The 26,667-nt window shown below is 42.0% G+C and overlaps 1 protein-coding gene across 6 annotated transcripts in view; it reads right to left on the minus strand.

The window, feature by feature from the left end:
- LOC122539251 (uncharacterized) overlaps positions 1–26,667 on the minus strand; it is a 122,876-nt gene that overhangs the window by 59,093 nt on the left and 37,116 nt on the right. For 3 of the 6 annotated variants that reach the window (XM_087980030.1, XM_087980029.1, XM_087980034.1), the window contains 9 exons: positions 24,974–26,566; positions 24,577–24,738; positions 24,389–24,499; positions 19,328–19,480; positions 15,709–15,840; positions 13,552–13,608; positions 13,120–13,302; positions 8,956–9,007; positions 4,263–4,405 (listed from right to left, as the gene is read on the minus strand). In XM_087980030.1, coding sequence (XP_087836156.1) covers positions 4,263–4,405; positions 8,956–9,007; positions 13,120–13,302; positions 13,552–13,608; positions 15,709–15,840; positions 19,328–19,480; positions 24,389–24,499; positions 24,577–24,738; positions 24,974–26,566 — 2,586 coding nt within the window. The remainder of the gene's footprint in view (positions 1–4,262; positions 4,406–8,955; positions 9,008–13,119; positions 13,303–13,551; positions 13,609–15,708; positions 15,841–19,327; positions 19,481–24,388; positions 24,500–24,576; positions 24,739–24,973; positions 26,567–26,667) is intronic. The other 3 variants (XM_087980031.1, XM_087980033.1, XM_087980032.1) reach the window with 3 other exon arrangements.

The following is a 26,667-nucleotide window of genomic DNA, read 5'->3' on the forward strand; positions in this document are numbered from 1 at the left end:
GTTCCTTCCTGTTGGACTATAACCTGGTGTTGTGTCATTTTTAACTTTGTCCACCCCAGTCCAACACTGGCACCTCCAATCATATTAATTAAAAGATGGCTTCTGTTTTCTGCATTCTTGAACATTGCTAAAAGGCTACAAGTTGAAGCTTTTCACCTGGTATTCATGAAAACTATGATGCAAGATCAATCAGCATCCTCTTCTCATCCTGTATTAAAATAAAATATCTCCTTTATTGAGTCTGTTTCGTGTGTTCTAGTGCAAGGTGAAAAGCTTCAAGTTCTAGTCTCTTATTAGCAATGTTTCAGTTCTGTATTACCATTTATTTCTCTATCCTTATAAAGCTTTTATCCAGAAGCTGTAATAAATATACTGAGCTCCCTAGGAGGAATATTATCAGAGTTCAGAAACTGAATTCTGCCTTTATCAGCCAGTTACAGGCAAAGCTAAAAATGTAATTTGGTTTTGAGTGCTGTCAGATCAAGAAAGGTTGAGCAGGTTCGGCCACTCAAATTTAAAAGAATGTGAGGTGACCTTATTGAAACGTAAGATTGTTAAGAAATGGAAGATAGATGGATACCAGGAGGATGTTTTCTCTTGTGGAGGAAGAGTGGAACCCAGAAACAGAGTTAAGGCAATCATGCCAATCCCAAAGGGGAGACTGTAGAAGCTCTTAAACATTAATTTCATGTGCAGACTGATAGACTGGCAATCAACTTTGCAAACAATCAGTTAATTAAGGAATTGCTCATAAAGAAATGTCATGGATTTATTACCTCAGAGTCTGATCTATGATGCAGCCCAGCGAATAAATAAGTGACTCAGTTAGCTAGCAATGTAGGTGGTGTCATCAGGGTGGATTCATTCCTGCACCAGCTAAGGTTAATGTGAAGATCCTGCTTTCAAAAATCTTACCATTCACCTGAGGTGTAGTGACCGTCAGGTTAAACTCACCACAAGTCATCATTCTCTCGCTCTCTAATGAGAAAGCAGCCTCATGGTTCTGTGAGATTAAAAAGAGGAGCTGCTGGCCTAGTGGTATTATCACTGGACTAGTAATTAAGAGGCCCATACTGATGTTCTGGGGGCACATGTTCAAATTCCAACATTGCAGTTGGTAGAATTTCAATCCCTTTATCAATGGGCCAAGGCTGTGCTGCATGACTTGAAATAAAATCAAGTTAACTCAGCCTCCATTAGTACTGATTCATAACAACACACTAGATAACCTGTGCTTGCTTTGTTAAGAGATTGTCTGTTAATAACTTGCTAGTTCATCGTAAGCTACTGCATTTATACAAGTCTACTTGCAGGGCAGTATTGTCGATCAGTGGTTAGCGCTACTGCTTCACAGCGCTAGGGCTCTGGGTTCAATCCTATAAACCCTCTGGGGTTTAATTCCCTCTGCGCTTAAAGGGAATTATATACAGGGCATGCTAGTAGAGTGGTTAAGAATGGACACAGGATGCTTGTGTTTATCAGTTGTGGCATAGATTATAAAAACAGGGAGATTAGATTACCTACAGAGTGGAAACAGGCCCTTCAGCCCAACAAGTCCACACTGACCCTCCGAAGAGTAACCCACCCAGATGCATTTCCCTCTGACTAATGCACATAGCACTATGGGCAATTTACCTTGGCCAATTCACCTGACTTGCACATCTTTGGACTGTGGGGGGAAACCGGAGCACCCAGAGGAAACCCACACAGACAGGAGGAGAATGTGCAAATTCCACACAGACTGGAGTCAAGGCTGGAATCAAACGTGGGACCCTGGTGCTGTGAGGCAGCAGTGCTAACCACTGAGCCACCGTGACCCCCATGTTGATCAAGGCACAGCTGGAATACTGTGTACAGTTTGGTGCACCACACTATAGGAAGTACATGATTGCACTGGAGGGATTACAAAGCAGATTCACCAGGATATTGCATGGCCTTTCAGCTATAAAGAGAGACTGGATAAGTTTGGGTTGTTTTATTTGGAGCAAATAGTGTTGGGGAGAAACCTGACAGAGATGTATAATATTAAGGGCGGCACGGTGGCACAGTGGTTAGCACTGCTGCCTCGCAGCGCCAGAGACCCGGGTTCAATTCCCGACTCAGGCGACTGACTGTGTGGAGTTTGCACGTTCTCCCCGTGTCTGCGTGGGTTTCCTCCGGGGGCTCCGGTTTCCTCCCACAGTCCAAAGATGTGCAAGTCAGGTGAATTGGCCATGCTAAATTGCCCGTAGTGTTAGGTAAAGGGGTAAATGTAGGGGTATGGGTGGGTTACGCTTCGGCGGGTCGGTGTGGACTTGTTGGGCCGAAGGGCCTGTTTCCACACTGTAAGTAATCTTATAAGGGGCATGGACAGGGTGAATGGAATGCAGCTGTTCCCCATAGTCGAAGGGTCAATGAAAAGGAGGCACAATTTTAAAGCGAAAGTAAGATTTAGAGAGTCATAGTCATAGAGTCATAGAGATCTAAAGCATGGAAACAGACCCTTCTGTCTAACCTGTCCATGCCAACCAGATATCCCAAACCAATCTAGTCCCACCTGCCAGCACCCGGCCCATATCCCTCCAAACCCTTCCTATTCATATACCCATCCAAATGCCCCTTAAATGTTGTAATTGTACCAGCCTCCACCACTTCCTCTGAAAGCTCATTCCATACATGTACCACTCTCTGTGGAAAAAGTTGCCCCTTAGGTCTCTTTTAGATCTTTCCCCTCTCACCCTAAACCTATGCCCTCTCAGTCTGGTCTGCCCCACCCCAGGGAAAAGACTTTGTCTATTTATCCTATCCATGCCCCTCGTGATTTTGTAAACCGCTATAAGGTCATCCCTCAGCCTCCGATGCTCCAGGGAAAACAGCCCCAGCCTGTTCAGCCTCTCCCTATACTCAAATCCTCCAACCCTGGCAACATCCTTGTAAATCTTTTCTGAACCATTTCAAGTTTCACAACATCTTTCCGATAGGAAGGAGACCAGAATTTCATGCAATTTTCCAACAGTGGCCTAACCAATGACCTGTACATGACCTCCCAACTCCAGTACTCAACACTCTGACCAATAAAAGAAAGCATACCAAATGCCTTCTTCAATATCCTATCGACCTGCGACTCCACTTTCAAGGAGCTATGAACCTGCACTCCAAGGTCTCTTTGTTCAGCAACATTCTCTAGGACCTTACCATTAAGATTATAAGTGCTACTAAGATTTGCTTTCCCAAAACGCAGCACCTCGCATTTAGCTGAATTAAACTCCATCTGCCACTTCTCAGCCCATTGGCCCATCTGGTCAAGATCCTGTTGTAATCTGAGGTAACTTTCTTCGCTGTCCACTACACCTCCAATTTTGGTGTCATCTGCAAACTTACTAACTATACCTCTTATGCTCACATCCAAATCATTTATATAAATGACAAAAAGTAGTGGACCCAGCACCGATCCTTGTGGCACTCCACTGGTCACAGGCTCTAGTCTGAAAAACAACTCTCCACCACCACCCTCTGTCTTCTACCTTTGAGTCAGTTCTGTATCCAAATGGCTACTTCTCCCTGTATTCCGTGAGATCTAACTTTGCTAATCAGTCTCCCATGGGGAACTTTGTCGAACGCCCTACTGAAGCCCATATAGATCACATCTACCACTCTGCCCTCATCAATCCTCTTTGTTACTTCTTCAAAAAACTCAATCAAGTTTGTGAGACATGATTGCCCACACACAAAGTCATGGTGACTATCCCTAATCAGTCCTCGCCCTTCCAAATACATGTACATCCTGTCCCTCAGGATTCGCTCCAACAACTTGTCCACCACCGATGTCAGGCTCACTCGCCTATAGTTCCCTGGCTTGTCCTTACTACCCTTCTTAAATAGTGGCACCACGTTTGCCAACCTCCAGTCTTCCGGCACCTCACCTGTGACTATTGATGATACAAATATCTCAGCAAGAGGCCCAGCAAGAGGATTTGAGGAATTCACTGCCTGGGAGGCTAGTGAAGGCAGAAGAACTCACAATAAAGTACTTGGATGAGCACTTGAAGTGTCACAACATGCAAGGCTATGGGCCGAGTTAGGTAGTGCTATATCTTTTGGTGGACAGATAGAACGCACTGAAGAGCCTCTTCTGCACTATGACACCAACATGATACCGGCAGGAGAAAAGTATTGTTGCTCCCCAAGTGAAGGGGTAACGTGAAGTGAAAGGCTTTGTGCTTAGGGAGGAGTGAGCAAGATAGAAAGCAGAGAAATCCAATTCCAAAGTGGGAATTACTCACCACTGGCAGCACCGTGTGGGGCATGTTCGAATAAGGACGATAATCAGCAATAGCTACATGTGGTCTGTAGGTTACAGCTGCACTGGAATGCAGAAAAGCTTGCCTTTCACGCAACAGAGAGCTCAGAAACCAAGGATTCAAGTCTAAAATTACAAGGTAATTCAAAATTAGACACAAACTCAAGGGTTTTCTTCTTTTTATTTGACTTTGCTATTAAATATTTTCCTTGACTTAGCATGGGCTTAAGTTTCAAAATGAATAAGGAACATTTATTTGTAATTTTATTCCTTTTGGCATTGAATAATATTGCTTTAACTTTTAAAACAAGTAAATGGTTATATTTCATATGAACCTTTCAATGGGAAATGTGGTGAGAAGTCACATTGGGAGGTCTCTGGTGCCTCCTTGTGGCAGCCAGATGTAGTGCTGGTGGCAATCTGAGAGTTGGACACTAGACCATTTAATAACAGGCATTGGACAGGAAATAGGCAAGGAGATTAAAGATCAAATTGCGATCATTTTACTAACGCACATACACATAAGGCAAAGGTTTTGGATGTAAAACTAGTGTAATAATGTACAAGTTAAAAACGTTTCTTTTGGAATAGGCTGCAAGACCTGAAGGTGTTTATAGTGCAAGCAGAAGAAATGAACACCTGTCTGAAAGCATTATCCCAACTAGAATTAGTACAAATTGTCAAGCAACTGTTCGGAGTCGTTTGGTACTTTTGGACATTACAACACATACATGTGTGAAAAATAGTAAAATTTCATTCTGATCAATTTTTTTTTATAAAACTGTTACAAAATACTTCTGGTCATTTTTAATTTCTGTTACATATCAACGTCTTTACTTCTGCTCATATTAGGAAATAGAGCCTGATGTATACATTTCTATCATAGTTTATACAATGAGGTGATTAGTTCCATTAGCTCAATGGCCAGTGTGTGCTTCAGAATAATGCGAATAGCACAGGCTCAATTGTTGCTCTGGGTGAGACAGACTTGCGACAATAGACAATAGGTGCAGGAGTAGGCCATTCTGCCCTTCGAGCCAGCACCACCATTCATTATGATCATGGCTGATCATCCTCAATCAGTATCCTGTTCCTGCCTTATCTCCATTACCCTTGATTCCACTATCCTTGAGAGCTCTATCCAACTCTTTCTTAAACGAATCCAGAAACTGGGCCTCCACTGCCTCCTGGGGCAGAGCATTCCATACACCCACCACTCTCTGGGTGAAGAAGTTTCTCCTCATCTCTGTCCTAAATGGCCTACCCCTTATTTTTAAGCTGTGTTCTCTGGTTCGGGACTCCCATCAGCAGAAACATGTTTCCTGCCTCCACCGTGTCCAATCCTTTAATAATCTTATACGTCTCAATCAGATCCCCTCTCAGTCTTCTAAACTCAAGGGTATACAAGCCCAGTCGCTCCAATCTTTCAATGTAAGATAGTCCCGCCATTCCAGGAATTGACCTCGTGAACCTACGCTGCACTCCCTCAATAGCCAGAATGTCTTTCCTCAAATTTGGAGACCAGAACTGCACACAATATTCCAGGTGCGGTCTCACCAGGGCCCTGTACAGCTGCAGAAGAACCTCTTTGCTTCTATACTCAATCCCTCTTGTTATGAAGGCCAGCATGCTATTAGCTTTCTTCACTACCTGCTGCACCTGCATGCTTGCTTTCATTGACTGGTGTACAAGAACACCCAGATCTCTTTGTACTGCCCCTTTACCTAACTTGACTCCATTTAGGTAGTAATCTGCCTTCCTGTTCTTGCCACCAAAGTGGATAACCATAAATTTATTCACATTAAACTGCATCTGCCATGCATCTGTCCACTCACCTAACCTGTCCAGGTCACCCTGTAATCTCCTAACATCCTCCTTACATTTCGCCCTGCCACCCAGCTTTGTATCATCAGCAAATTTTCTAATGTTACTATTAATACCATCTTCTATATCATTAATAGAAATTGTAAAAAGCTGCGGCCCAGCACAGATCCCTGCGGTATCCCACTGCTCACCGCCTGCCATTCCGAAAGGGAGCCGTTTATCACTACTCTTTGTTTCCTGTCAGCCAACCAATTTTCAATCCAAGTCAGTATTTTGCCCCCAATACCATGCACCCTAATTTTGCTCACTAACCTGCTATGTGGGACTTTATCAAAGGCTTTCTGAAAGTCCAGGTACACCACATCCACTGGATCTCCCTTGTCCATCTTCAGAGTTACATCCTCAAAAAATTCCAGAAGATCAGTCAAGCATGATTCCCCCTTCATAAATCTATGCTGACTCTGACCTATCCTGTTACTGCTATCCAGATGTGTCGTAATTTCATCCTTTATAATTGACTCCAGCATCTTTCCCACCACTGAGGTCAGACTAACTGGTCTATAATTTCCTGCTTTCTCTCTCGCTCCTTTCTTAAAAAGTGGTAGTACATTAGCCACCCTCCAATCCGCAGGAACTGATCCTGAATACATTGAACTCTGGAAAATAATCACCAACGCATCCAAGATTTCTAGAGCCACCTCCTTCAGTACCCTGGGATGTAGACCATCAGGTCCCAGGGACGTATCAGTCTTCAGACCTAACAGTCTCTCCAACACCAATTCCTGGTAAATATAAATTCCCTTCAGTTCAGGTCCTTCAGCCACTGTTACCTCTGGGAGATTGCTGGGAGACGTGCCTTCTTGTTTGTTCCATTCTTGTTATGATTTGGTGTCCCTCAAGCTACATAACCAATTGTCTCTCTTTCTAATAGACAGAGATGTCCCAGTTCCTGTAAATGATGACTAATTACTTACCAAACTTATACAGTGCAATTTGCAAAAAATACAGCATTTAATGAATTAACATGATCTCTTCTCCAATTTTCTCCCTTTATCCCAAGTTTCCTATTCATGGTAGCTTGTACTAAGATACAAGCCCTAACCTCCATGACATCACCTTTTGTATGAGCCTAGAAAGCCAATGTTGCTGTGATATTCAGCTGACTATAACCCACAGATGAACATTCACACGTGTGTACTTTCCAGTAAAGATCACTGGGCAGTCACCAAAAGTATGGACCATGACTGATATTTCTCATGAGCACATGGGGATGAGAAGTTAAGAGAAAACTCCTCAAGAGGAAAATAAGTATAGCTCCCGGAATACAACCTTGGATAATCCGGCACAATTTGTGATATTTGAATCTTTCCTGCCCTGTCCAGCTCAGTATCATGGTGAGGAATGGGAGCAAAGGATAACTTTTTTTAAAATTAGGCTAATGATACCTCTCTCTAGTGATGAGATATTTTAGATTCCATTAAATGTTTTGGAAAAGTAAGCTTGTGGAAACAGGTTTAACTGATTTATATATATATATATATATATATATATATATTTGCTGCTTTTTCTGATGAAGAAAATCAGCACAAGTGCAGCAGTAAATGTTGTCATGAGGTTCTGAAGTAATGAATACAGAATATACACCTTAATTGCTTTAGTCTGTTCAGAATACATCATACATTAAATTTCAATTACACTAATGTCGTACTGTTTATGTCTAGCACACTGCACAGGTACACTGGAAATAGATCCTACTGTTTAATGACAACTGCCAGGAATCCACAATAGATTAGATTATCTACAGTGTGGAAATAGGCCCTTTGGCCCAACAAGTCCACACCGACCCGCCGAAGCGCAACCCACCCATACCCCTACATTTAACCCTTACCTAACACTACAGGCAATTTAGCATGGCCAATTCACCTGACCAGCACATCTTTGGACTGTGGGAGGAAACCGCAGCACCTGGAGGAAACCCACGCAGACACGGGGGGAATGTGCAAACTCCACACAGTCAGTCGCCTGAGGCGGGATTTGAATCCAGGTCTCTGGTGCTGTGAGGCAGCAGTGCTAACCACTGTGCCACCGTGCCGCCCTTAGTGTGACAACGTACTTATTGTGGAAAGGTCAGGTGTACGGTGATCGTCTGTCCTTAACAATTTGGAGATCGCCATCTGTGGTGCATCAACTCAAGAGATCGAATTTTTGGGTCATGAGCAACATTTAATGCTCTCACATGCCTGTGCATGGGTGACTCCATAGAAGTCAGGCAGCCAGTCTCTTGGATTGAGAAATTGTGTGTAACATGGTCATAACATGGTAACATGGTTAGTGGGCGGCACGGTGGTACAGTGGTTAGCACTGCTGCCTCGCAGCGCCAGAGACCCGGGTTCAATTCCCGACTCAGGCGACTGACTGTGTGGAGTTTGCACGTTCTCCCCGTGTCTGCGTGGGTTTCCTCCGGGGGCTCCGGTTTCCTCCCACAGTCCAAAGATGTGCAAGTCAGGTGAATTGGCCATGCTAAATTGCCCGTAGTGTTAGGTAAAGGGGTAAATGTAGGGGTATGGGTGGGTTACGCTTCGGCGGGTCGGTGTGGACTTGTTGGGCCGAAGGGCCTGTTTCCACACTGTAAGTAATCTAATCTAAAAAAAACTACAGGCGGCAGAATAGTAATTAAAGTGATTGGAGGAGTTGGGAAGGAGGAGGAAATTGACAAATTACTGCAGCACTGAAAACTTTTGAGGTTTGTGTAAATTCCAATGATTTTCTCCATAAGTTATGTGTTTGAGGCTGAGCCACTATCAACAGATGAAATGATCTTTGTCTAATGTCACTGCCCTCCCTTTACTGACCTTGTTCTTGCTTAGGAGTTCCAGCTGGGATTGAATTAGTGTTCATGTTCCCCTAAAACAAAGAACCATAATCGAGTTATTTCAGGATTGAAATTGCCATTTGGAGCAAATTCCCTGGAGCTGTTGTTTCAATCACATCTTTTTAAATCTAGTACAACTGAAATTGACAGGATGCAACTATCAGGAAAGACAGAGCAGGATGTTATTCTTCTCTCAGAAAATGAGAGATGACCCGAGGCTCAATGAGATGGATGTGGAGAAATGGTGTCCACTTGTGAAGGTCACAGGTGGGCGTTTTGAGCAACCAGTGGTGCTATGGATATAAAATCAACCTAACAGATTTGAATAAAACATTTAAAAGGAGTTTGTTAATAGTGAGCAGTAACTCACTGCCACACGGAACATATTATTGTTGCATTTCAGAGGGAGCTTGTATAAGCCCAGGTCTTTTCCTCAGGATAGGGGAGTCCAAAACTCGAGGGCAGGGGTTTAAAGTGAGAGGGGAAAGATTTAAAAGGGAGCAGAGAAGCCACATTTTCATACAGAGGGTGGTGTTTGCATGGAATGAGCTACCAGAGGAAGTGGTGGAGGCTGGTAGAATTACAACATTTAAAAGGCATCTGGATGGGTACACAAATAGTAAATGTTTAGAGGGATATAGCCAAATGCTAGCAAATGGGACTAGATCAGTTTAGGATATCTAGTCGAAATGGACAAGTTGGACTGAAGTTTGTTTCCATGCTCTATAGGTGAGGGAATTGGATGGAGGGATATGGAAGCAGATTTGGGTGGTATTTAGAGTGGTAGAATACAATTATCAGTAAAGACTAGCTTGGCCAAATGACCTGTTTCTGTGCAGCGGGCTGAACAAGAGAGTGAGGCCAAGACTAGAAACAGAGGTGTGGTGGGGTTGGGGGTGTTGCTTGTCCCATTACCCCCATAATTTGGACGGCTGCGTTGGGATGATTATTTGCAAAGCACAATTAAAAATATTAAAGAATTTTACAGTCTTGAGGAGAGTTGACTGCTAAAGTAACTGAGGTACAGAGGCACTCACATGAGTTATAAGCCAAACAATACTTTCACTGAATAGTGAGGGAAAGTCAGAATGCTTTATGGAACAGAAGTGAATGCTAATAGAAATCCTTAATTAAAAGCAGAAATAGACAGAGGGACAGACAATGAAGGGCTGGTATGAGCAATATTTCTCCAATTCCTTAATACTAGCCTTAACTTAAAGGAATCCATGACAACCATTATATAGAAGTTTAGTTGGTGTACTGTGTGTAGTTGTCGCCTTCTTATTCAGGGAAGATTTTATTACCATAGTGGGAGTGCAAGAAAGGTACACTGGACTTGCTCCCAAGATGGAGGGACTGTCCTATGACGAGAGACTGGGGGAACTGGGTTTGTATTCTCTACATGTTTGAAGAATGAGAGTTGATCTCATTGAATCTTGCAAGATATTGAAAGGGATAGGCAGGGTGGATGGAGGTGAGATGGTTTCTCTGGTTTAAATCCAGAACCAGGGGCCATAATTTAAAAATTAAGGAACATGCCATTTAGATCTGAGATAAAGGATCATCTTTTCACGCAGAGGGTTGTGAATCTTTGGAATTCTTTATCCTTGAGGGCTGTGGAAGCTCAGTCTCTGAGTGAGTTTGAATAGAGAATGATGGATGTTGGATTACCAGTGGTGTAGATTCATGGGGATGGGGTAAAAGGCATTCATCAAGATGTACGAAAAGCCATGATCACGCTGAATAACAGGGCAGGCTCAATGGGCTGGATGGCTTACTCCTGTTCCTATGTTTCTCTATTTAAGCGAAAGTAAGGTTCTCAAAAACATTAGCCATGTTAAGGTTGACTTCTCAGCCTTTTCCTGAAATATGTCTCGAAAATTTGGCTTTTACACAGGTAGGTACGATAACTGAGAGTATAGCACTTTGGAATGTTGCTGTGGTTCTGTTCGCCGAGCTGGAAGTTTTTGTTGCAAATGTTTCGTCCCCTGTCTAGGTGACATCCTCAGTGCTTGGGAGCCTCCTGTGAAGCGCTTCACAGGAGGCTCCCAAGCACTGAGGATGTCACCTAGACAGGAGACGAAACGTTTGCAACAAAAACTTCCAGCTCGGCGAACAGAACCACAGCAACGAGCACCCGAGCTACAAATCTTCTGACAAACTTTGAACTTTGGAATGTCTTCAGGTTATGAACGGCAGTGTATAAAATAAACACTGTCTTAATCGTGCTTTGGTGAATCACCTTATTTAAACAGGGTGACCCATTGCAGTCAATCCTCTAAATCATGGTTCTGAACTCCCTTCTCTGTTCACAAGTCAGATTGCTGTTTGATAATCTGTTGCTTTGTCCAACTGTTCATTTTGAAGAGGCAGAGTCTCTGCTTAACAGCTCTTCCAAGAAGGAGCAAAGCGCATGAGAGAAACGGAGAGACGGGGGAGAGAGGGAGAGAGAGGGAGAGAGAGGGAGAGAGAGAGAGGGAGAGAGAGAGAGAGAGAGAGAGAGAGAGAGAGAGAGAGAAAGAGAGATCAATTGGGATGCTGGAGTGGGCAAGGAGGAATTGGAGAAAAGAGAGACACGGAGCTAGAGAATAAAGAAAGAAACACAGAGAGAGAGAGAGTGATCAATTAGGGTGGAGGATGAGAGAATCAGGAAGAGAACAGAGAGAAAGGGGAAAGTGGGGGTAGCGTGGTGAGAGAAAAAGAGGGGGGGGAGAGAGAGAGAGAGAAAGAGAGAGAGAGAGAGAGAGATTTGATAGAGAAAAAAGCAATAGTCAAGCCTTAAAGAAGAAAGAAAGTTGTGAGTCTAGACCAAGAGAAAGAGCACTGGGGATTGTGGAGGAAGAGCTGGAGTTTGGAACTGAAGCATTCAGGAACTGCAAGTTATGTTTAATCAGAAAAAATAAACAGAGGAGCTGGAACCTGGGATCTAAAATGATTGAGCTGGAAGACAGCTACAGCCTGCTTTTCCAAATTGAGACAAGGTCAAATTACTGATCCTTTTCTTTAGCCAATGGTTGGCTTCTCAGCTATACCAGAGGTAGCCTTCACTGATTAGCAAGATTCATTTCCCTGGATCAAAATCTAATTCATTATGTTTAGCAAGTGAACAATTTAATTCACAGAGGGTAAAGGTGTCCTATGCAGTGAGTGGGTTCTGGTGGTTTTGGAAATGCCTTCAATACTGAACACAAGTCTGATTCAGCTGCCATTCATGGCAATCATTGCATTTCCTGCAGATACATCAAGGGGTGCATGTGCCACTGGTCTATTCCAAGTTCAACTGAATGATTAACAATATGATTCTGATTTGGACTAAATGTGCCTGGTGAAGAAGTGTTCCATTTATTTGGAATGACTTTTGATAAATTGCCAATGTTGCATCCATCTTCAAAATACGTAGGTGATGAACTAGCATGTCAGGATGTGTGATTTAGAATCCCTTCATTTTACTGTTAGGCTCCTCGTGCGTAATACAAACCATCATTCCTCTGTCACATTTTGACTCGTGCAGCCACAAGCTATTGAGTCGAAAACAATTACTCATTCAATCCCCACTCCACAACTCCTGCCCCCATCCCCAACCTCCCCCCACCCAAAAAAAACCATCAGATTTTCCTGTGTCTGGACAAGATCATTCTAATCTGCAATGTTGAAACCATAGTACAATTCCAGGTCAATGGGTTGAAGTTTATCCCTGCCATTAGCCTGAATCAAAAGGAACTGTCTCATGCTACAAGTATATACAGGATTGGCCTTTCTGCTGTTACCAATTTGCAATCAATGTTCATTTACATCAGATAGTTTACAGAATTTAAATAGTATTGCCAATATTACCTGCTAGCAATTTGCCCCAAATGATGAACAGATTTTAGTTTATTGTTAACTTCATTATAATATAGCAGTAAAGTATGTGATTAAATCACACTTTTCTATGGAGCTGTAACATTAAGAGATGCTAGTGCAAACTAACTGCTGCAGAAAGAATTCAGGATGCACTCCACACTAATGAGGCTGCTACATTATTACTTAGTACCACTCATTTGTTAGTGACAACTTTGTGCAATCATTTTAATATGGTAAAATATCCCAAGTTGCCTTACGGGAGCATTACACAAATTGAAGATAAATTGGATTTTAAACTTACCTGTTGGTTGCCTAATGACAGAAAGGTGCGTGTATACTCCAGGATTGCCGTGTCATTCAGCATGTCCTCAGCCTCTTCAATCAACCCTGTGTTAGTAAAGCCATGTCGGTAGAGTTCCCTCACCAACTGTATAATCAGACTGTTCCTACGATGGCATTTCTGAATCAGGCTGGATAGCTTTGCCTATTTGAAGCAAAATAAACGAGATGTCTTCAGCATTTAATGAGGATACGTTTTCACCCACGTCCACGAGTAAATAAAGAACAATGAGGGAATGGGAAAAGAGATCAAATATTGGGAGAACATACACATGAGGAAAAGCACAGAAGATAAATATTGAAACAAGTTATCAGCTCCCTATTTAAACTTATCAAATTGGATAGCGGGATAAAGCTCTTCAGATACATAAATTAATTTTTGAACTTAAGTCACCTTTAATGGAGCTATCAGCAATTCAGCCTCTGTTTTCTTCCTGCCCAATTCTTCAAACTGAAATGAAACAAACACTGTCTTAAAGCAATAAATTTTGATTTATTTGCAACATTTTCACAGTGTTCCTGTTCTCCAGCAATACAGCTCCAGGTACTGCAAATGAACAACAAAACAAATGTGAATTTTGTCCACAATGGAGAGAGAAAAGACATTGAAGAGTATGATTCTGAGGAGACTAGAAAGCAGGACGGGAGGGAGGGAGAGGAATTAGCGTGAAGATAAACATATGAAATGGCATTCAATAGAACTTTGTATTATGTTGGTGATTGTGGAAAGTAGGGAGAGTAGTCATTTAAAATTGGGACAAGAAGAAGCTTCTTCAAAGGCTTGTAAATTGTGGGAATTCTCTAGGCCAAAAGGTCACGGTATTCCATCTTTCAAACTCATCTGAAGCTGTGTTAGCAGACAATTGAGGAATATGGCAAGTGGGCAGGAGTTGAAGTTCATGATCTGTCATGATCAAACTGAATGGCAGAAAAAGCTCAACAGATCATGTAATCGACTCCTACTCCTGTCTGCTGTGCTCTGGAAGAGATTAGGGATACCAACTTGGAAAGCATTGAATAATCAAGTGTGCAGGCAAAATAATTGCGTGCACAAAGTTTTTAGCACCTGTTGCCCTGAGCTAGTGATGGAGAGATGTTGTGCTGCAGAGCCAGAAGGACGCAACATACTTATTGGCCAGACATCGAGGAGAATCTGCCAGCTGCTAAGACACAGAAAATAGGAGAAGGGGACCAATTGGAATATTAATTGGGAAATACATTATTAAAGTAGCTTTTATAATAGAGGTTGGGAAGTTATGAGCTGAAATCACTTCATAGGGCAGCTCAGTGGTTAGCACCGCTGCCTCACAGCGCCAGACCAGAGTTTGATTCCAGCCTCAGGCAACCGTCTGTGTGGAGTTTTCATATTCTCCCTGTGTCTGTGTGGGTTTCCTCTGGGTACTCCGGTTTCCTCCCACAGACCAAAGGCTTGCAGGTTAGGTGGATTGGCCATGCTAAATTGTCCCATAGTGCCCAGGGATGTGCAGGTTAGGTGGATTGGCCATGGGAAATTGTCCCATAGTGCCTAGGGCTGTGCAGGTTAGGGTGGATTGGCCATGCTAAATTGTCCCATAGTGCCCAGGGATTAGATTAGATTACTTACAGTGTGGAAACAGGCCCTTCGGCCCAACAAGTCCACACCGCCCCGCCGAAGCGCAACACGCCCATACCCCTACATTTACCCCTAACCTAACACTAGGGGCAATTTAGTATGGCCAATTCACCTAACCTGCACATCTTTGGACTGTGGGAGGAAACCGGAGCACCCGGAGGAAACCCACGCAGACACGGGGAGAATGTGCAAACTCCACACAGTCAGTAGCCTGACGCTGGAACTGAACCCGGGTCTCTGGCACTGTGAGGCAGCAGTGCTAACCACTGTGCCACCGTGCCGCCCATGGGAAATTGCCCATTGTATCCAGGAAAGTGCAAGCTAGGTGGGTTAGTCATGGGAAATGCAGGCTTATGGGGAGAAGGTAGGGGCATGGGTCTGAGTGGGATGATCTTCGGAGGGTTAGTGTAGACTCAGTGGGCCGAATGGCCTCTGTCCACACTGTAGGGATTCCATGATTCATTGCAATCAGTCATCAGTCAGCAAAATAAATGGTAAGAAAATATCTTTTTGGTATCTGTGCAAAAATTGTAATGACCTCCGTCAAGGAGGCATTTTCAATTTTTTTACAGATAGACAACAACACAAAATTGACCCCTAATAGCCAACCTGCATTAAATCTTTTATACACTGCAAGAATAAAAAAGGTGAAATAAAATGCAGTTATACAGAGCACGTGTCAGATATTTGTAAAACCTGGTAATAACGAACTGGGTCAGGTATTTGTCAGAAACACAATCACAGATCAAAAAAGGCTAAATTCTATGTCAGAAGTTAAATCAGTTTAAATAATTTGTGAAAAATGATAGCTGAAAAACCTGATTTTTAAAAATATTTGAAATGCAAAATTTCCCCACATATTGCCATTTGAATTATGGCTTGAATTATACAGTCAAAATCGTAGGTTTGTGATTGACAACATTAAATGATTCAACTTACTGCAACTACCTCTTTTTTCATCACATTGCACCTTGCTTTGAGACTATCCATATTTCTGCTGTGTTCATTTAAAGCAGCAAGTTGATTTTTCAGCTGGGAGTTCTCTCTTCTTAAAGCCATTTCAACCTCAGACTATAAAGCAAATGCACACTCAGTGTCAGACTCAGCAATGACTGGACAACTTAAGTAATTTCTGTTTGGGTGAAGGGTTCTCCAAAAACATAGTGCCACTAGTGCTTAGCAAGCAAAATTGAGAATTGTCCAAACTGATGAGATATATGCAAATGTTCTGTCAGTCAGCCCAGCTTTGTCCTGCAATCGAGCCAACAGACTCTGTCCACAGATGCTGTCAGACCTGCTGAGCTTTTCCAATGATTTCTGTGTTTGTTTCTAATTTACAGCATCCACAGTTCTTTCAGGGTTGTTTTGTTTCGTCTTTGATGAATGCAGTTGCATTCATCTTCTGGGATATAATCAAACTGAGATTACAAACCCAGCTCAACCGAAAGAATGGCAGCCACTATACATTCTTTCAAAGAAGCATGAGCACATCTGAGTCAAAGCTGATCCTCACCAAAGTCCTCTTTGAGTTAAGAACCACAACACAACACTTTCTTATCAAATGGAAAAAAAAAGTCTCTTAATGGTCATGTATCTGCTCATAAAAACTGGTCAATCTCAGGAACAGATAAAACTGGACAGTTTGGGGATTGATTAAAGTTGCCCGCCCACTCTGGGTTGATTTGTGGTTAAGAAGGCATTAGCATGCTTCCTTCATTACTCAAACCTTTGAGTGTAGGAGTTGGGACATCATGTTGAGGTTGTACAAGTTGTTGGTGAGGCTTCTTCTGGACTACTTTGTGGAGTTCTGGTTACCCTGCTATAGGAAGGATATTATTAAACTGGGTTATAGTTGACCAGGTTAATTTGGAAGTACTAGCTTTCAGAGCGCTGCTCCTTCCATCAGGTAACGAGTGATGAAGTTGCAGCACTTTGAAAGCTAGTACTTTCAAATAAACCTGTTGGACTATAACCTGGTGTTGCGTGAGTTTTAACTTTGTCCACCCCAGTCCAGCATCGGCACCTCCACATCATTATTAAACTGGAGAGGGTTCAGAAGAGATTGACCAGTTTTTCCACTGGGGCATAGAAGGTTGAAAGGTGATCTTATGGAGGCTTATAAAATCATGATGGGCATTGGTAAGATGAATGACAAGGTTCTTTTCTCTGCAGTGCTAAAGTTCATATTGAGGGCATATTTTTATGGTGAGAGGATAAAGATTTAAAAGGGTCATGAGGGGCCAACTTTTAACACAGAAAGTGGTTTGTGTGTGGAATGAACTGCCAGAGGAAACAGTGGGAGCGGGTACAGTTACAACATTTAAAAGACATTTGAATATGTTCAAGAATAGGAAACGTTTGGAGGGATATGGGTCAAGCACAGGGAGCTGGGACTAGTTTATTTTGGGAACATGGTTGGTGTGGACTGGTTGGACCGAAGGGTCTGTTTCTGTGCTGTCTGACACTGACTCACTGAGCAAGCACTTCGGGTGCAATCTGAGGTACAGCTAAAAGATCTTGTTGCTCCCTCTGCTGGAAAATCTCATAACTCTAAATGTGCTTCAGTAAAAGTCACACAAATGCACTGAGGGCATAAATGCATTTTTGATAATTATTCAGCTTTCACTCTACAGTTTATTGTATTACAAAATGCTAGAACATGCCCTGCTTATTCTTCTGGACTGTGTAACTTGATTTTAGTTCGGAAATAAAATGTTGAGCCTGGAATGATAGTTTGTCATTATTAACGACATTTGAAAGAATAGTAAATGAAGCTATGTGATTCATTGAAGAAGATGATGTTACACTGGTTAAAACAGGCTGTTAATGAGCATTTGGTGTCAGAAAATATAACCAATGTGTAATGCAGGACCTATCAAATTTCAAACAATCACTATGTAGCTGACAAGGCTAGTATTGAGACAGTCTGTTACATGTGGACTGGTGATGGAGTCCATTGGATTAAATAGTCATTTTATTGACTCTCAACTAGTTTTGCTGCTCCTTCAATTTTGCTGTTAGTGATCGAAGAAATTTTACAATTTTACGACAGAGGCTGTTGTTAATGAAATCTGGCATTTCCTGACAAAGCAAAACATTTCCAAGGCAGGTTGAGTGGGGAAGGATGACCATTAATCCAATTCACTGCTTTGCAAAACATTTTGCAGCCTGTTTAACATCGATCAATAGGAAAGGCTTGTACAGCAGGAAGAAAATGCTGTTGTGTATGATCAGACCTCCAAGAGTTAACGCAACTCCCATCTTCTGGATTTTTTTTCACTGCATGAGAAAGTATAATTAATATTTAGTCTGAACAAGACACCAATGAATTAATTTACAGCAGAGGGCACTATAGCTACAGTAACTGGCATTCACAGGATGAACAGCAGGGAGGGACTGCAGGAAGTTTTGCCACTGAACATGAGGATTAACAGTAATGGGAAATTAATGATATTTTTAATTGAAGCCTCATTTTGTTTGATACATGTATTTTCGTAAAAGAAGCTGCTGCTTCTTAGGAAAGTGCAATCTGATGACTGCATCAATATGACTTTATATTTAAAAAGAGCTTTTTTACAAAGCTATAATCTACTGAGTGGGGTTAAGCTGGCAAGACCGTCAAAATCTGGGCGCCATTCCTCTGGGTTTAACCTTTTGTTTATACTGATTCACTGACATCAGAGATAGGAAGTTGGGGGGGGTGTTATAATTAAGCTCAAAGCCTCTGGTTTGGCAAAGGGAAAATCAGCTGATATCTCCACCTCTGGATATTTTCCAATGATGTCTCCTTGAAATGAGCTTGTGTACACTGAGTCACTACAGAATTGGAGCTGTCATTGTCCCTCGGCTCAAATTGACCAGTTTTACCCATGGGATTAACTACTTGAACAATGCACGGCAAGGTGACTGATGCTAATAGATCTTTAAAAAGTGCCGAAGGGACTGCAGGAATTACAAAGGGAAAATATGCAAGAAAATAGCTCATTTTAAAACAAAACTTTCTGGTACACAGCTTCACTGTCAACAGCAGACATGACTGTTTCACTTTCAATCATTTTGAGTTTGATCACCCAGTCCACTTGAGCTGCCTCACACTGGTGACTGTCCATCTGCAATAGTAAGTTGGGAAATGGCTTTAACATTGAACCACAACTCCTTTTAGCTGAGCATGGAGTGATATTGAACATTACAAAAAGTGCACAATTTAACAGATCCCACAGTCTCACTCACAGAGCCTAGTTATAGGCATAAAATGTTTAGCATTTATGTAATTTAAATTGTTAGTAGATATTTTAAGGATAAAGGCCTTTGGGAGGTAGGTATCATGTAAACACTCTTTGTACAAGAAGGATTTACATATTCTGCCATTAAGGTAATAATGGTGGAAGAGAAGGTGTGCTGATGGTGCAGTAGTAATGTCCCTATTTCTGAGCTAAAAGGCCTGGGTTCAAGTCCCACCAGCTCCAGATATGTGTACTAATACCTCTGAACAGGATGGGATTTGAAAATATCTACAATGGGGGGAAGGAGGGCTAGGAGTTGGACAACTTTCACTTACTTCTTCCATCCGTTGAAATTTCTCTTTTAGGCGCCCCTGCTCTCTCGCAGTTTTCCTCAATCTTTCCACCTCTGATAAAACCTCTGTTAGCTCCACCTGGACCTTGTCCGCTCGGGATTCTGCACAGCCCACCTCTCTTTGCCACTTCTGAGCCTGGATTCAAAGGAACACAAAACAAAAATCATAATGACTTTGTTCTATGATATATGTGACATTTCTCCTCTTTACATTTTATATTTTGCTGTTGACAATCTGATTATCTGGGCTAATGAAACAGAGAGCAAAGAAACACAAGCCTGTCCCTTCTGATTAGTGTCAATGTTTATTTACATTGCACATAATCAGGTCAGGAAGACAAATTGATTATGATTCATCTGGTGGAATAGTCCTCAATACTCAATTACAGATCAAAACCTGGAGAATGGTTGCTAACCCACTGCACTCTTCCATTGCACAGATGGTTCAGCTTATCAAGACAGTGTCACAATGTTACTGAGTTAAATATCCTACAATAGCAGGTTATAGTCCAACAGGTTGATTTGGAAGCACTAGCTTTCGGAGCGCCGCTCCTTCATCAAGTAGCTGTGGAGCAGGATCATAAGGCACAGAATTTATACCAAAAGATTACAGTGTCATGCAAAGGAAATGATGGAAGAAGTAAGGGAAAGTAATCCAACTTTTCATCCTCCTTCCATCATTGTAGATATTTTCAAATTCCCATCCTATTATTACACACATCTGGAGCAGGTGGGACTTGAACCCAGGCCTCTTCGCTCAGTGGTAGGGACATTACTACTGCACCACGTAGTGAACAAACCTAGATTGCTGTTATGTCTTTTACCTTTTAGAATGAGTTGCAGGTTTCAGTTCATTAATATGGAAATCTCAGAACTTCTTTTAACTCACATTCTCGATATAACTTAAGGTTTTATAAAAAAAAGGCGACATCTCAGCTCAGACACTGTATTAAAGGTCTGAGGTTAGAATCTGTCAGTATCCCAATCTTGAGTCAGACTGATTCTATTTCCAAATTGGAATTTATAAAATATTACATGGATTGACTGTCTGCATGGACTGCCTGCAAATCGTGCATTTTTGAGCAAAATAGAATGTATCTGCAAACATAATTCTGCAAATACAAATTCACCCCATCAATTTGTGTGTGTGTGCGCGTGCATGAGAGAGAGAGAGTGTGAGTGTGCATGTGAGTGTGTGCTTGTGAGTACGAGTGTTCGTGAGAGAGTGTGTGTTTGCATGTGCACATGCTTGGTAAGGTTTGTGTGTGAGTGTGATGGAGTATAAGCCTGTGAGAGGGTGTATGCATGGGTGTGAGTGTAGGGGGTGTATGTGTGCTTATGAGAGAGGCATGGTACATTGGTGAGACCAAGCAGATGCTATGACAACAGATGAGTGGACACCGTACATCACCAGACAGAGTTGTTCCTCCCAGTCAGGGAACACTTCAGCGGTCAGGGACATTCGGTCTCGGATCTCCGGGTGACCATCCTCCAAGGCAGACTTCGGGTCAGGCAACAACGCAGAGTTGCTGAGCAGGGGCTGATAGCCAAGTTCGTTACCCGTGGGGATGACCGCAGCCGGGACTTTGGGTCATTGTCACACTACAGGTGACCCCATTGCACTGTACACTCTCTCTCTCACAGACACATACAAGCACACATACACACACACTCTTATATACTCATACATTCATGCAGTCCCTCTGTCATACACACGCTTTCTCTCATACACAGACACATACACCCTCCACACTCACACCCACACTCACACTCACCCTCTCAGAGGCTTATGCTCCATCACACTCACACACACATTTTACCCAACATGCACACAAACACACACTCTCTCATGTGCACTCACATTCACATGTGCACACTCACTCTCTCTCTCTCTCTCATACACACACATGCATGCGCACACAGATATGAGTCTATGGGGTGAATTTGTATTTGCAGAATTATATTTGGACATTGTGCATTGTTGACTAGGTCAGCATTTATTGCCAATCCCTAACAGGCCTGAAGAAGGTGGTAGTGAGCTGCCTTCCTGAAGTCCTGCAGCCTTGGGGTGTAGGCACACACTCACAGTGCTTCAGGAAGGGAGTTCCAGGACATGTTTCCAGTGGCAATGAAGGAACAGCAATATAACACCATGAGGATGGTGAGTGGCTTGGTGAAGGATCTGCAGGTGGTGGTGCTCTCATGTATCTGCTGCTCTTGTCATTGCAGATGTAGAAGTTGTTGGTTTGGAAGGTGCTGTCACAGATTTACTACACTGCATCTTGGAGATGGCACACACTGCACATCAGTGATGAAGGCAGTGAATGTTGAAGGTGGTTGATGGGGCAACCATTAAGTGAGCTGCTTTTTTCAGGATGATGGCAAGCTTCACGAGTATTGATATCTGAGCAAGTGGAATATACCACCATACTCCTGATTTGTGCTGGGAGCAAGAATTGAGGGCCCTATTCTGTACTTAGTTAACAGGTGGAAATGAGAAGCATCTAAGGACCACACTCATATTGTGAGGAGAATACTGAGTGTGGCTGTGAGGTCTCCTGGTGTTAAAGTTCTTGTCAATACTTACTGTATAACTTCACATTGATAAAAGTGAAACATGCAGTGAATTAACGCCAGGATTACCACATCAAAGCACTCAGATAAAATTAACACAACCAAACTTGCCAATAAATGATGAGAAATTGTTTAAAGTGCTTAGGTCTTATGGAGTAACTTCAAAAGATGAGAGAGAGGTAGAAAGATTTAGAATGGGTGTATCCATGGCAGGTAATTTGAGAGTTTCCTCTTCCCCAACTCTTCATGTGGAGCTGCGTCCCTGAATCTATAACCCATGGCAACAGGTTCATAATTAGTGCCAGGAAAACCTTGTTGCAAAAACATAAAAAATCATATCCTTCACCTACCTTTTCTGTCACTAGATGTGGGGAGATTAATTCTGATAACTTTATTTTTCATGGATATATGATTAGCATTTCCTCTCCCTAATTGCCTTTTGAACTTAGAGACTTGTTCAGCCATCTAAAAGGACATTTAAAAGTTAACTACATTGCTTTGGGTCTGGAGTCTTATGTAGGTCAGAATGGGTAGGAATGAGAGACTTCCTTTCCTAAAACATGTGGCAATAGGGTACTGAGTTGGATGATCAGCCATGACCATGTTGAATGGCAGAGAAGGCTTGAAGGGCCAAATGGCCTTTTCCTGCTCCTAGTTTCTGCATTTCTATGTTAAAAAGCATTAGTGAACCAGATGGGCTTTTACAACAACTGACAATGGTGTCACGGGTCACCACCTCAGAGTCAAATTTTCAATTCCAGATTAATAAATAGAGTTTAAATTCCACCAGCTACCATGATGGGATTTGAACCAATAACCCTAAAGCATTAGCCTTGTCCTAAGTACCACTGTCCTTACCTACCCCTCAAGAAGAATAAAAGGGAGCAGCATATTGGAACAGTGGGCTGCAAAGAAGTAACTTGCAGTCATGGAATCAGAATCCACCTTTTTTAAAATTCACTTTTGAGACATGGGTACCACTCCCTGGGTCGACATTTACTGCCCATCCCTACTTGCCCTGGAAAAACTGGTGGTGAGCTGCCTTCTTGAAGCATTGCAACTCATGTGCTGTCGGTAGATCCACAATGCCAATATTGATGAAATTTCAGGATTTTGACTCAAAAACACTAAGGGAACAGTGATACAATTCCAAGCCAGGATGGTGAGTCGCTTGAAGGGAACTTGCAGGTGGTGGTTATTAGATTAGATTCCCTACAGTGAGGAAACAGGCCGATCGGCCCAACAAGTCCACACCGACCCTCCGAAGAGTAACCCACCCAGACCCATGTCCCTCTGACTCATGCATCTAACACTATGGGCAATTTAGCATGGCCAATTCACCTACCCTGCACATCTTTGAACTGTGGGAGGAAACCGGAGCACCCGGAGGAAACGCATGCAGACACTGGGACAATGTGCAAGTTCCACACAGTCGCCCGAGGCTGGAATTGAACCTGGGACCCTGGTGCTGTGAGGCAGCAGTCATGAGGTGACACTGCATTTGGGAATGGAAAAGGGGAATATAATTTAATGATCAGTGCCTGCACATAAGTCAGCAACTTTCCAAAAGGAGAGGAATTTTCCCCTATAGTTGGAAGTCAAGATGTTTTACCAAAAGCAATGATTTTCAGCCTCCTAGTTTCAAAAGAAAAAGCATAATCACAATTAGAAGAAGACTAGATGGGAAATTTATTTCTCAGAGAGAGATCAGAATAAAGTACTAACTGACAAGCTCTTGACTGGACTGATTTGCTTCATGAGCTAGTCTGACTTATTAATGCAAATGCAAAAGATCATTTAAGATGGAGAGGATTCAGAAGAGATTTATCAGGATGTTGCCGGGTATGGAAGGTTTGAGTTATAAAGAAAGGCTGGAAAGGCTGGGACTTTTTCCATTGGAGTGTGGGAGGTTTATAAAATAATGAGAGGTATAGATAGAGTTAATGGCAGTTGTCTTTTCCCTTGGATGGGGGAATTTCAAGACTAGGGGGCCCATTTTTAAGGTGAGAGAAGAGAGATTTAAAACAGACATGAGGGGCAAATGTTTTATGTCAAGGGTGGTTCGCATGTGGGATGAACTTCCTGAGGAAGTGGTAGATGAGGGTACAGTTACAATGTTTAAACATTTGGATAAGTACATGAATAGGAAAGGTTTGGAAGGATGTGGGCCAGTAGCAGGCAGGTGGGACTAGTTTAGATTAGAATTATGTTCAGCATGGACTGGTTGGACCATAGGGCCTGTTTCCATGCTGTATGACTCTAAATCGCCAAAAACTATTTAAACTTGGAGATTGATACTTGATTTTTGGTACTAGATTTTTGAAAAAAACTGAAGTTAAAAACAAAAGGCAGTAAGTAATTATGTGAAGTGGGACAGTCAGGGATTAATCAGATAATCACTGCATAGATTGCCCAATTACAGTCATCTTAACAATAGATTGAGCAGTCTAATAAAATGGTATGGTTATACCTCAGTTTTTGTCTTGTCCAGTTCTTCTTGCTTTGAGTTGAGCTCCATTTCTGTTTTCTCAAGTAACATCTCAAGTGCATTGTTCCTTTCGATCAAAGTCAACGGCAGCGTCTGATATTTGAGAGATTTGTTTTACAATGTGTAATAGATCAAGAAAGGGATGGAATATTAAAAACAATATGGATTACCTCAGTCACAGGTTTCTTAACTGGGCTCTCTTTCCCCTGCAAAACCAGCCCTTTGTGCTTTAACTTTATGTCAGCAGTTGCAGATTTCTCCTCAATATCCATCAGTTTTCTTTGGAAAGTATCATAATCCAGCTTCAGCTTTTTCAGGGCTTGATCCTTTTCCTGTAATTGAATGCAGGTCGAGTAATTAATGACACATTAAATTGAGATGGTAAGAAATAAACATATCACCTCTTTATGTTTTCTTTTAACATTCCTCTAAAGTTCTAAAAATTTTGAATAGTTGAGAAGAGAGTTAATAATGTGAACTACATTAGCAATTTAAGTGATCTTTAAAAGGAATGTTGTATCAAGCATTCATAATGATCTCATTCCATCTCACTCTCATTTCTCTTACCTTAACAGTACTTTCCAATGACTTAATTTTGTCAGAATAATTAACAACTTCAAAAGCTACATCATTCACCATTGCATTTTCTTCCAAGCATGTTTCTGTGACAGTTCCAGTTTCTTCAGCAAGGTATTTTTGGTCTTCTGCATTTATTTTGCACCTCAAGTTCCGGTAATCATTAGATCCTCCCTGGGGTTTAACTATTGATGACTCTGCCAATCCATCATTTACTGCATCATTCTGTTCCTGCAGATCCATATTTTGTTGCACTTGGCACATTTTCTCAGTCTTGTCCCTGTCATCTTTTTTGAAGGTACCACCTCGTGTTGAATTGTCATTTTGTTGCTTTAATTCATCTTGCTTAGTTATTTCACTTGTTCCCTGGGCTCTCAGTTCTTTAACTAGACTTTCCTTCAAATTTATCAAGTTGGTATTCTCATTTTCCAAATGATTTATTTTGTCTTGTACCGTACTGCTCTCAATAAAGTACGTCTCTACTTCACTTTCCAGTTTCCTGACCTTTGCTAAAAGATTTTCATTCTCTCTTGTTAACTGGTGCACAGTTTGGTGTATTATTCGTGCCTTCTCGCTCTCCAGTTCGTTAATGTTTTTTAGCAGATGCTCATTTTCCTTCATCAGCTCTCCTTTCTCTTGCTTCAATCCTGTCACTGTGTTAGCGAGTGTTTTATACTTGGATTCCAGCTCTGATACTCTTTCCTTCAGCTCCTCATTTTGCATGCTTAAGTTTTCAACAATTTGATGACACTCTGCTAATTTCTGTGCATTTTCTTTCTGCATGCAGCTAATTGTGTCTTCCAGTTTACTCTTTTCTTCTTTTAGTTTAGACATTCTCTGTAAACATTCCTCATTCTTCTCTCCAAAGGCTGCTTCCAGCTCTCTTTGGTCAGATTCCAATTTTGCTATCCCATTCAGCAGCTCTTTATTTCGTTTTTCCAGAACCTCATTTTCTTTCCTCAAGTTGTTTTTCATGGATTCTTTCTCCTGAGTCTTTTCTTCGGTTATCTCCTCAAGCTTCTGAGATAATTGGTTCACTTCGCTATTTGCAAGATGCAATTGATCTGCTAATTTACTTTTCTCTTCAGATGCATGAAGCAACTGGCTGTTTGTACACTGCAAATGCTGACCCATATCCACCTTCTCTGCCTGAAGTCTCTGGAGTTTAGCCTCAAGTTTTCTAATGGTTTCAGTCAACGCCTTTGGGTCTATACTAGCAAAATCTCCTTTCAAGTTGAAATGTGTCTTAGGTGGTATACAAGTAGCTGTATCACTTTCAGTGAAATCTACAGTCTTCTGTGCAGACAGACAAGTTGATTTTGCACTCGTAACCTTCTGACTCTCAAGCTCTAATCGATCAGATTGGGACTCAACATTAGTGATTTCCACAGGAACAAAAGCATCACTGTATAATTCATTGCCAATTGCTTGGTAGTCTTCATATTTCTTGACTGCTGACTCATTGATCTCTTGCTTTTCAGCAAAAGGTGATGGTAGATCACAACTCAACGAGTCTCTTCCTTCATGGTCCAACAACATGGCCAGTTCCTTTTGTATCTCAGAGCTCCGAAGAATTGATCTGACCTGAAGTTAATATTATGACAAATTATTCACTGCTTTGCATATCTACATAAATTAAACATTCAGCAGCAAACACAAATGCACAGAACAATAAAGAAATCCAA

Source organism: Chiloscyllium plagiosum, unplaced genomic scaffold, assembly GCF_037043375.1.
Source record: "Chiloscyllium plagiosum isolate Xiang-an unplaced genomic scaffold, Cpla_swu_hap1 HiC_scaffold_36, whole genome shotgun sequence".
In the NCBI taxonomy this organism is placed as follows: domain Eukaryota; kingdom Metazoa; phylum Chordata; class Chondrichthyes; order Orectolobiformes; family Hemiscylliidae; genus Chiloscyllium; species Chiloscyllium plagiosum.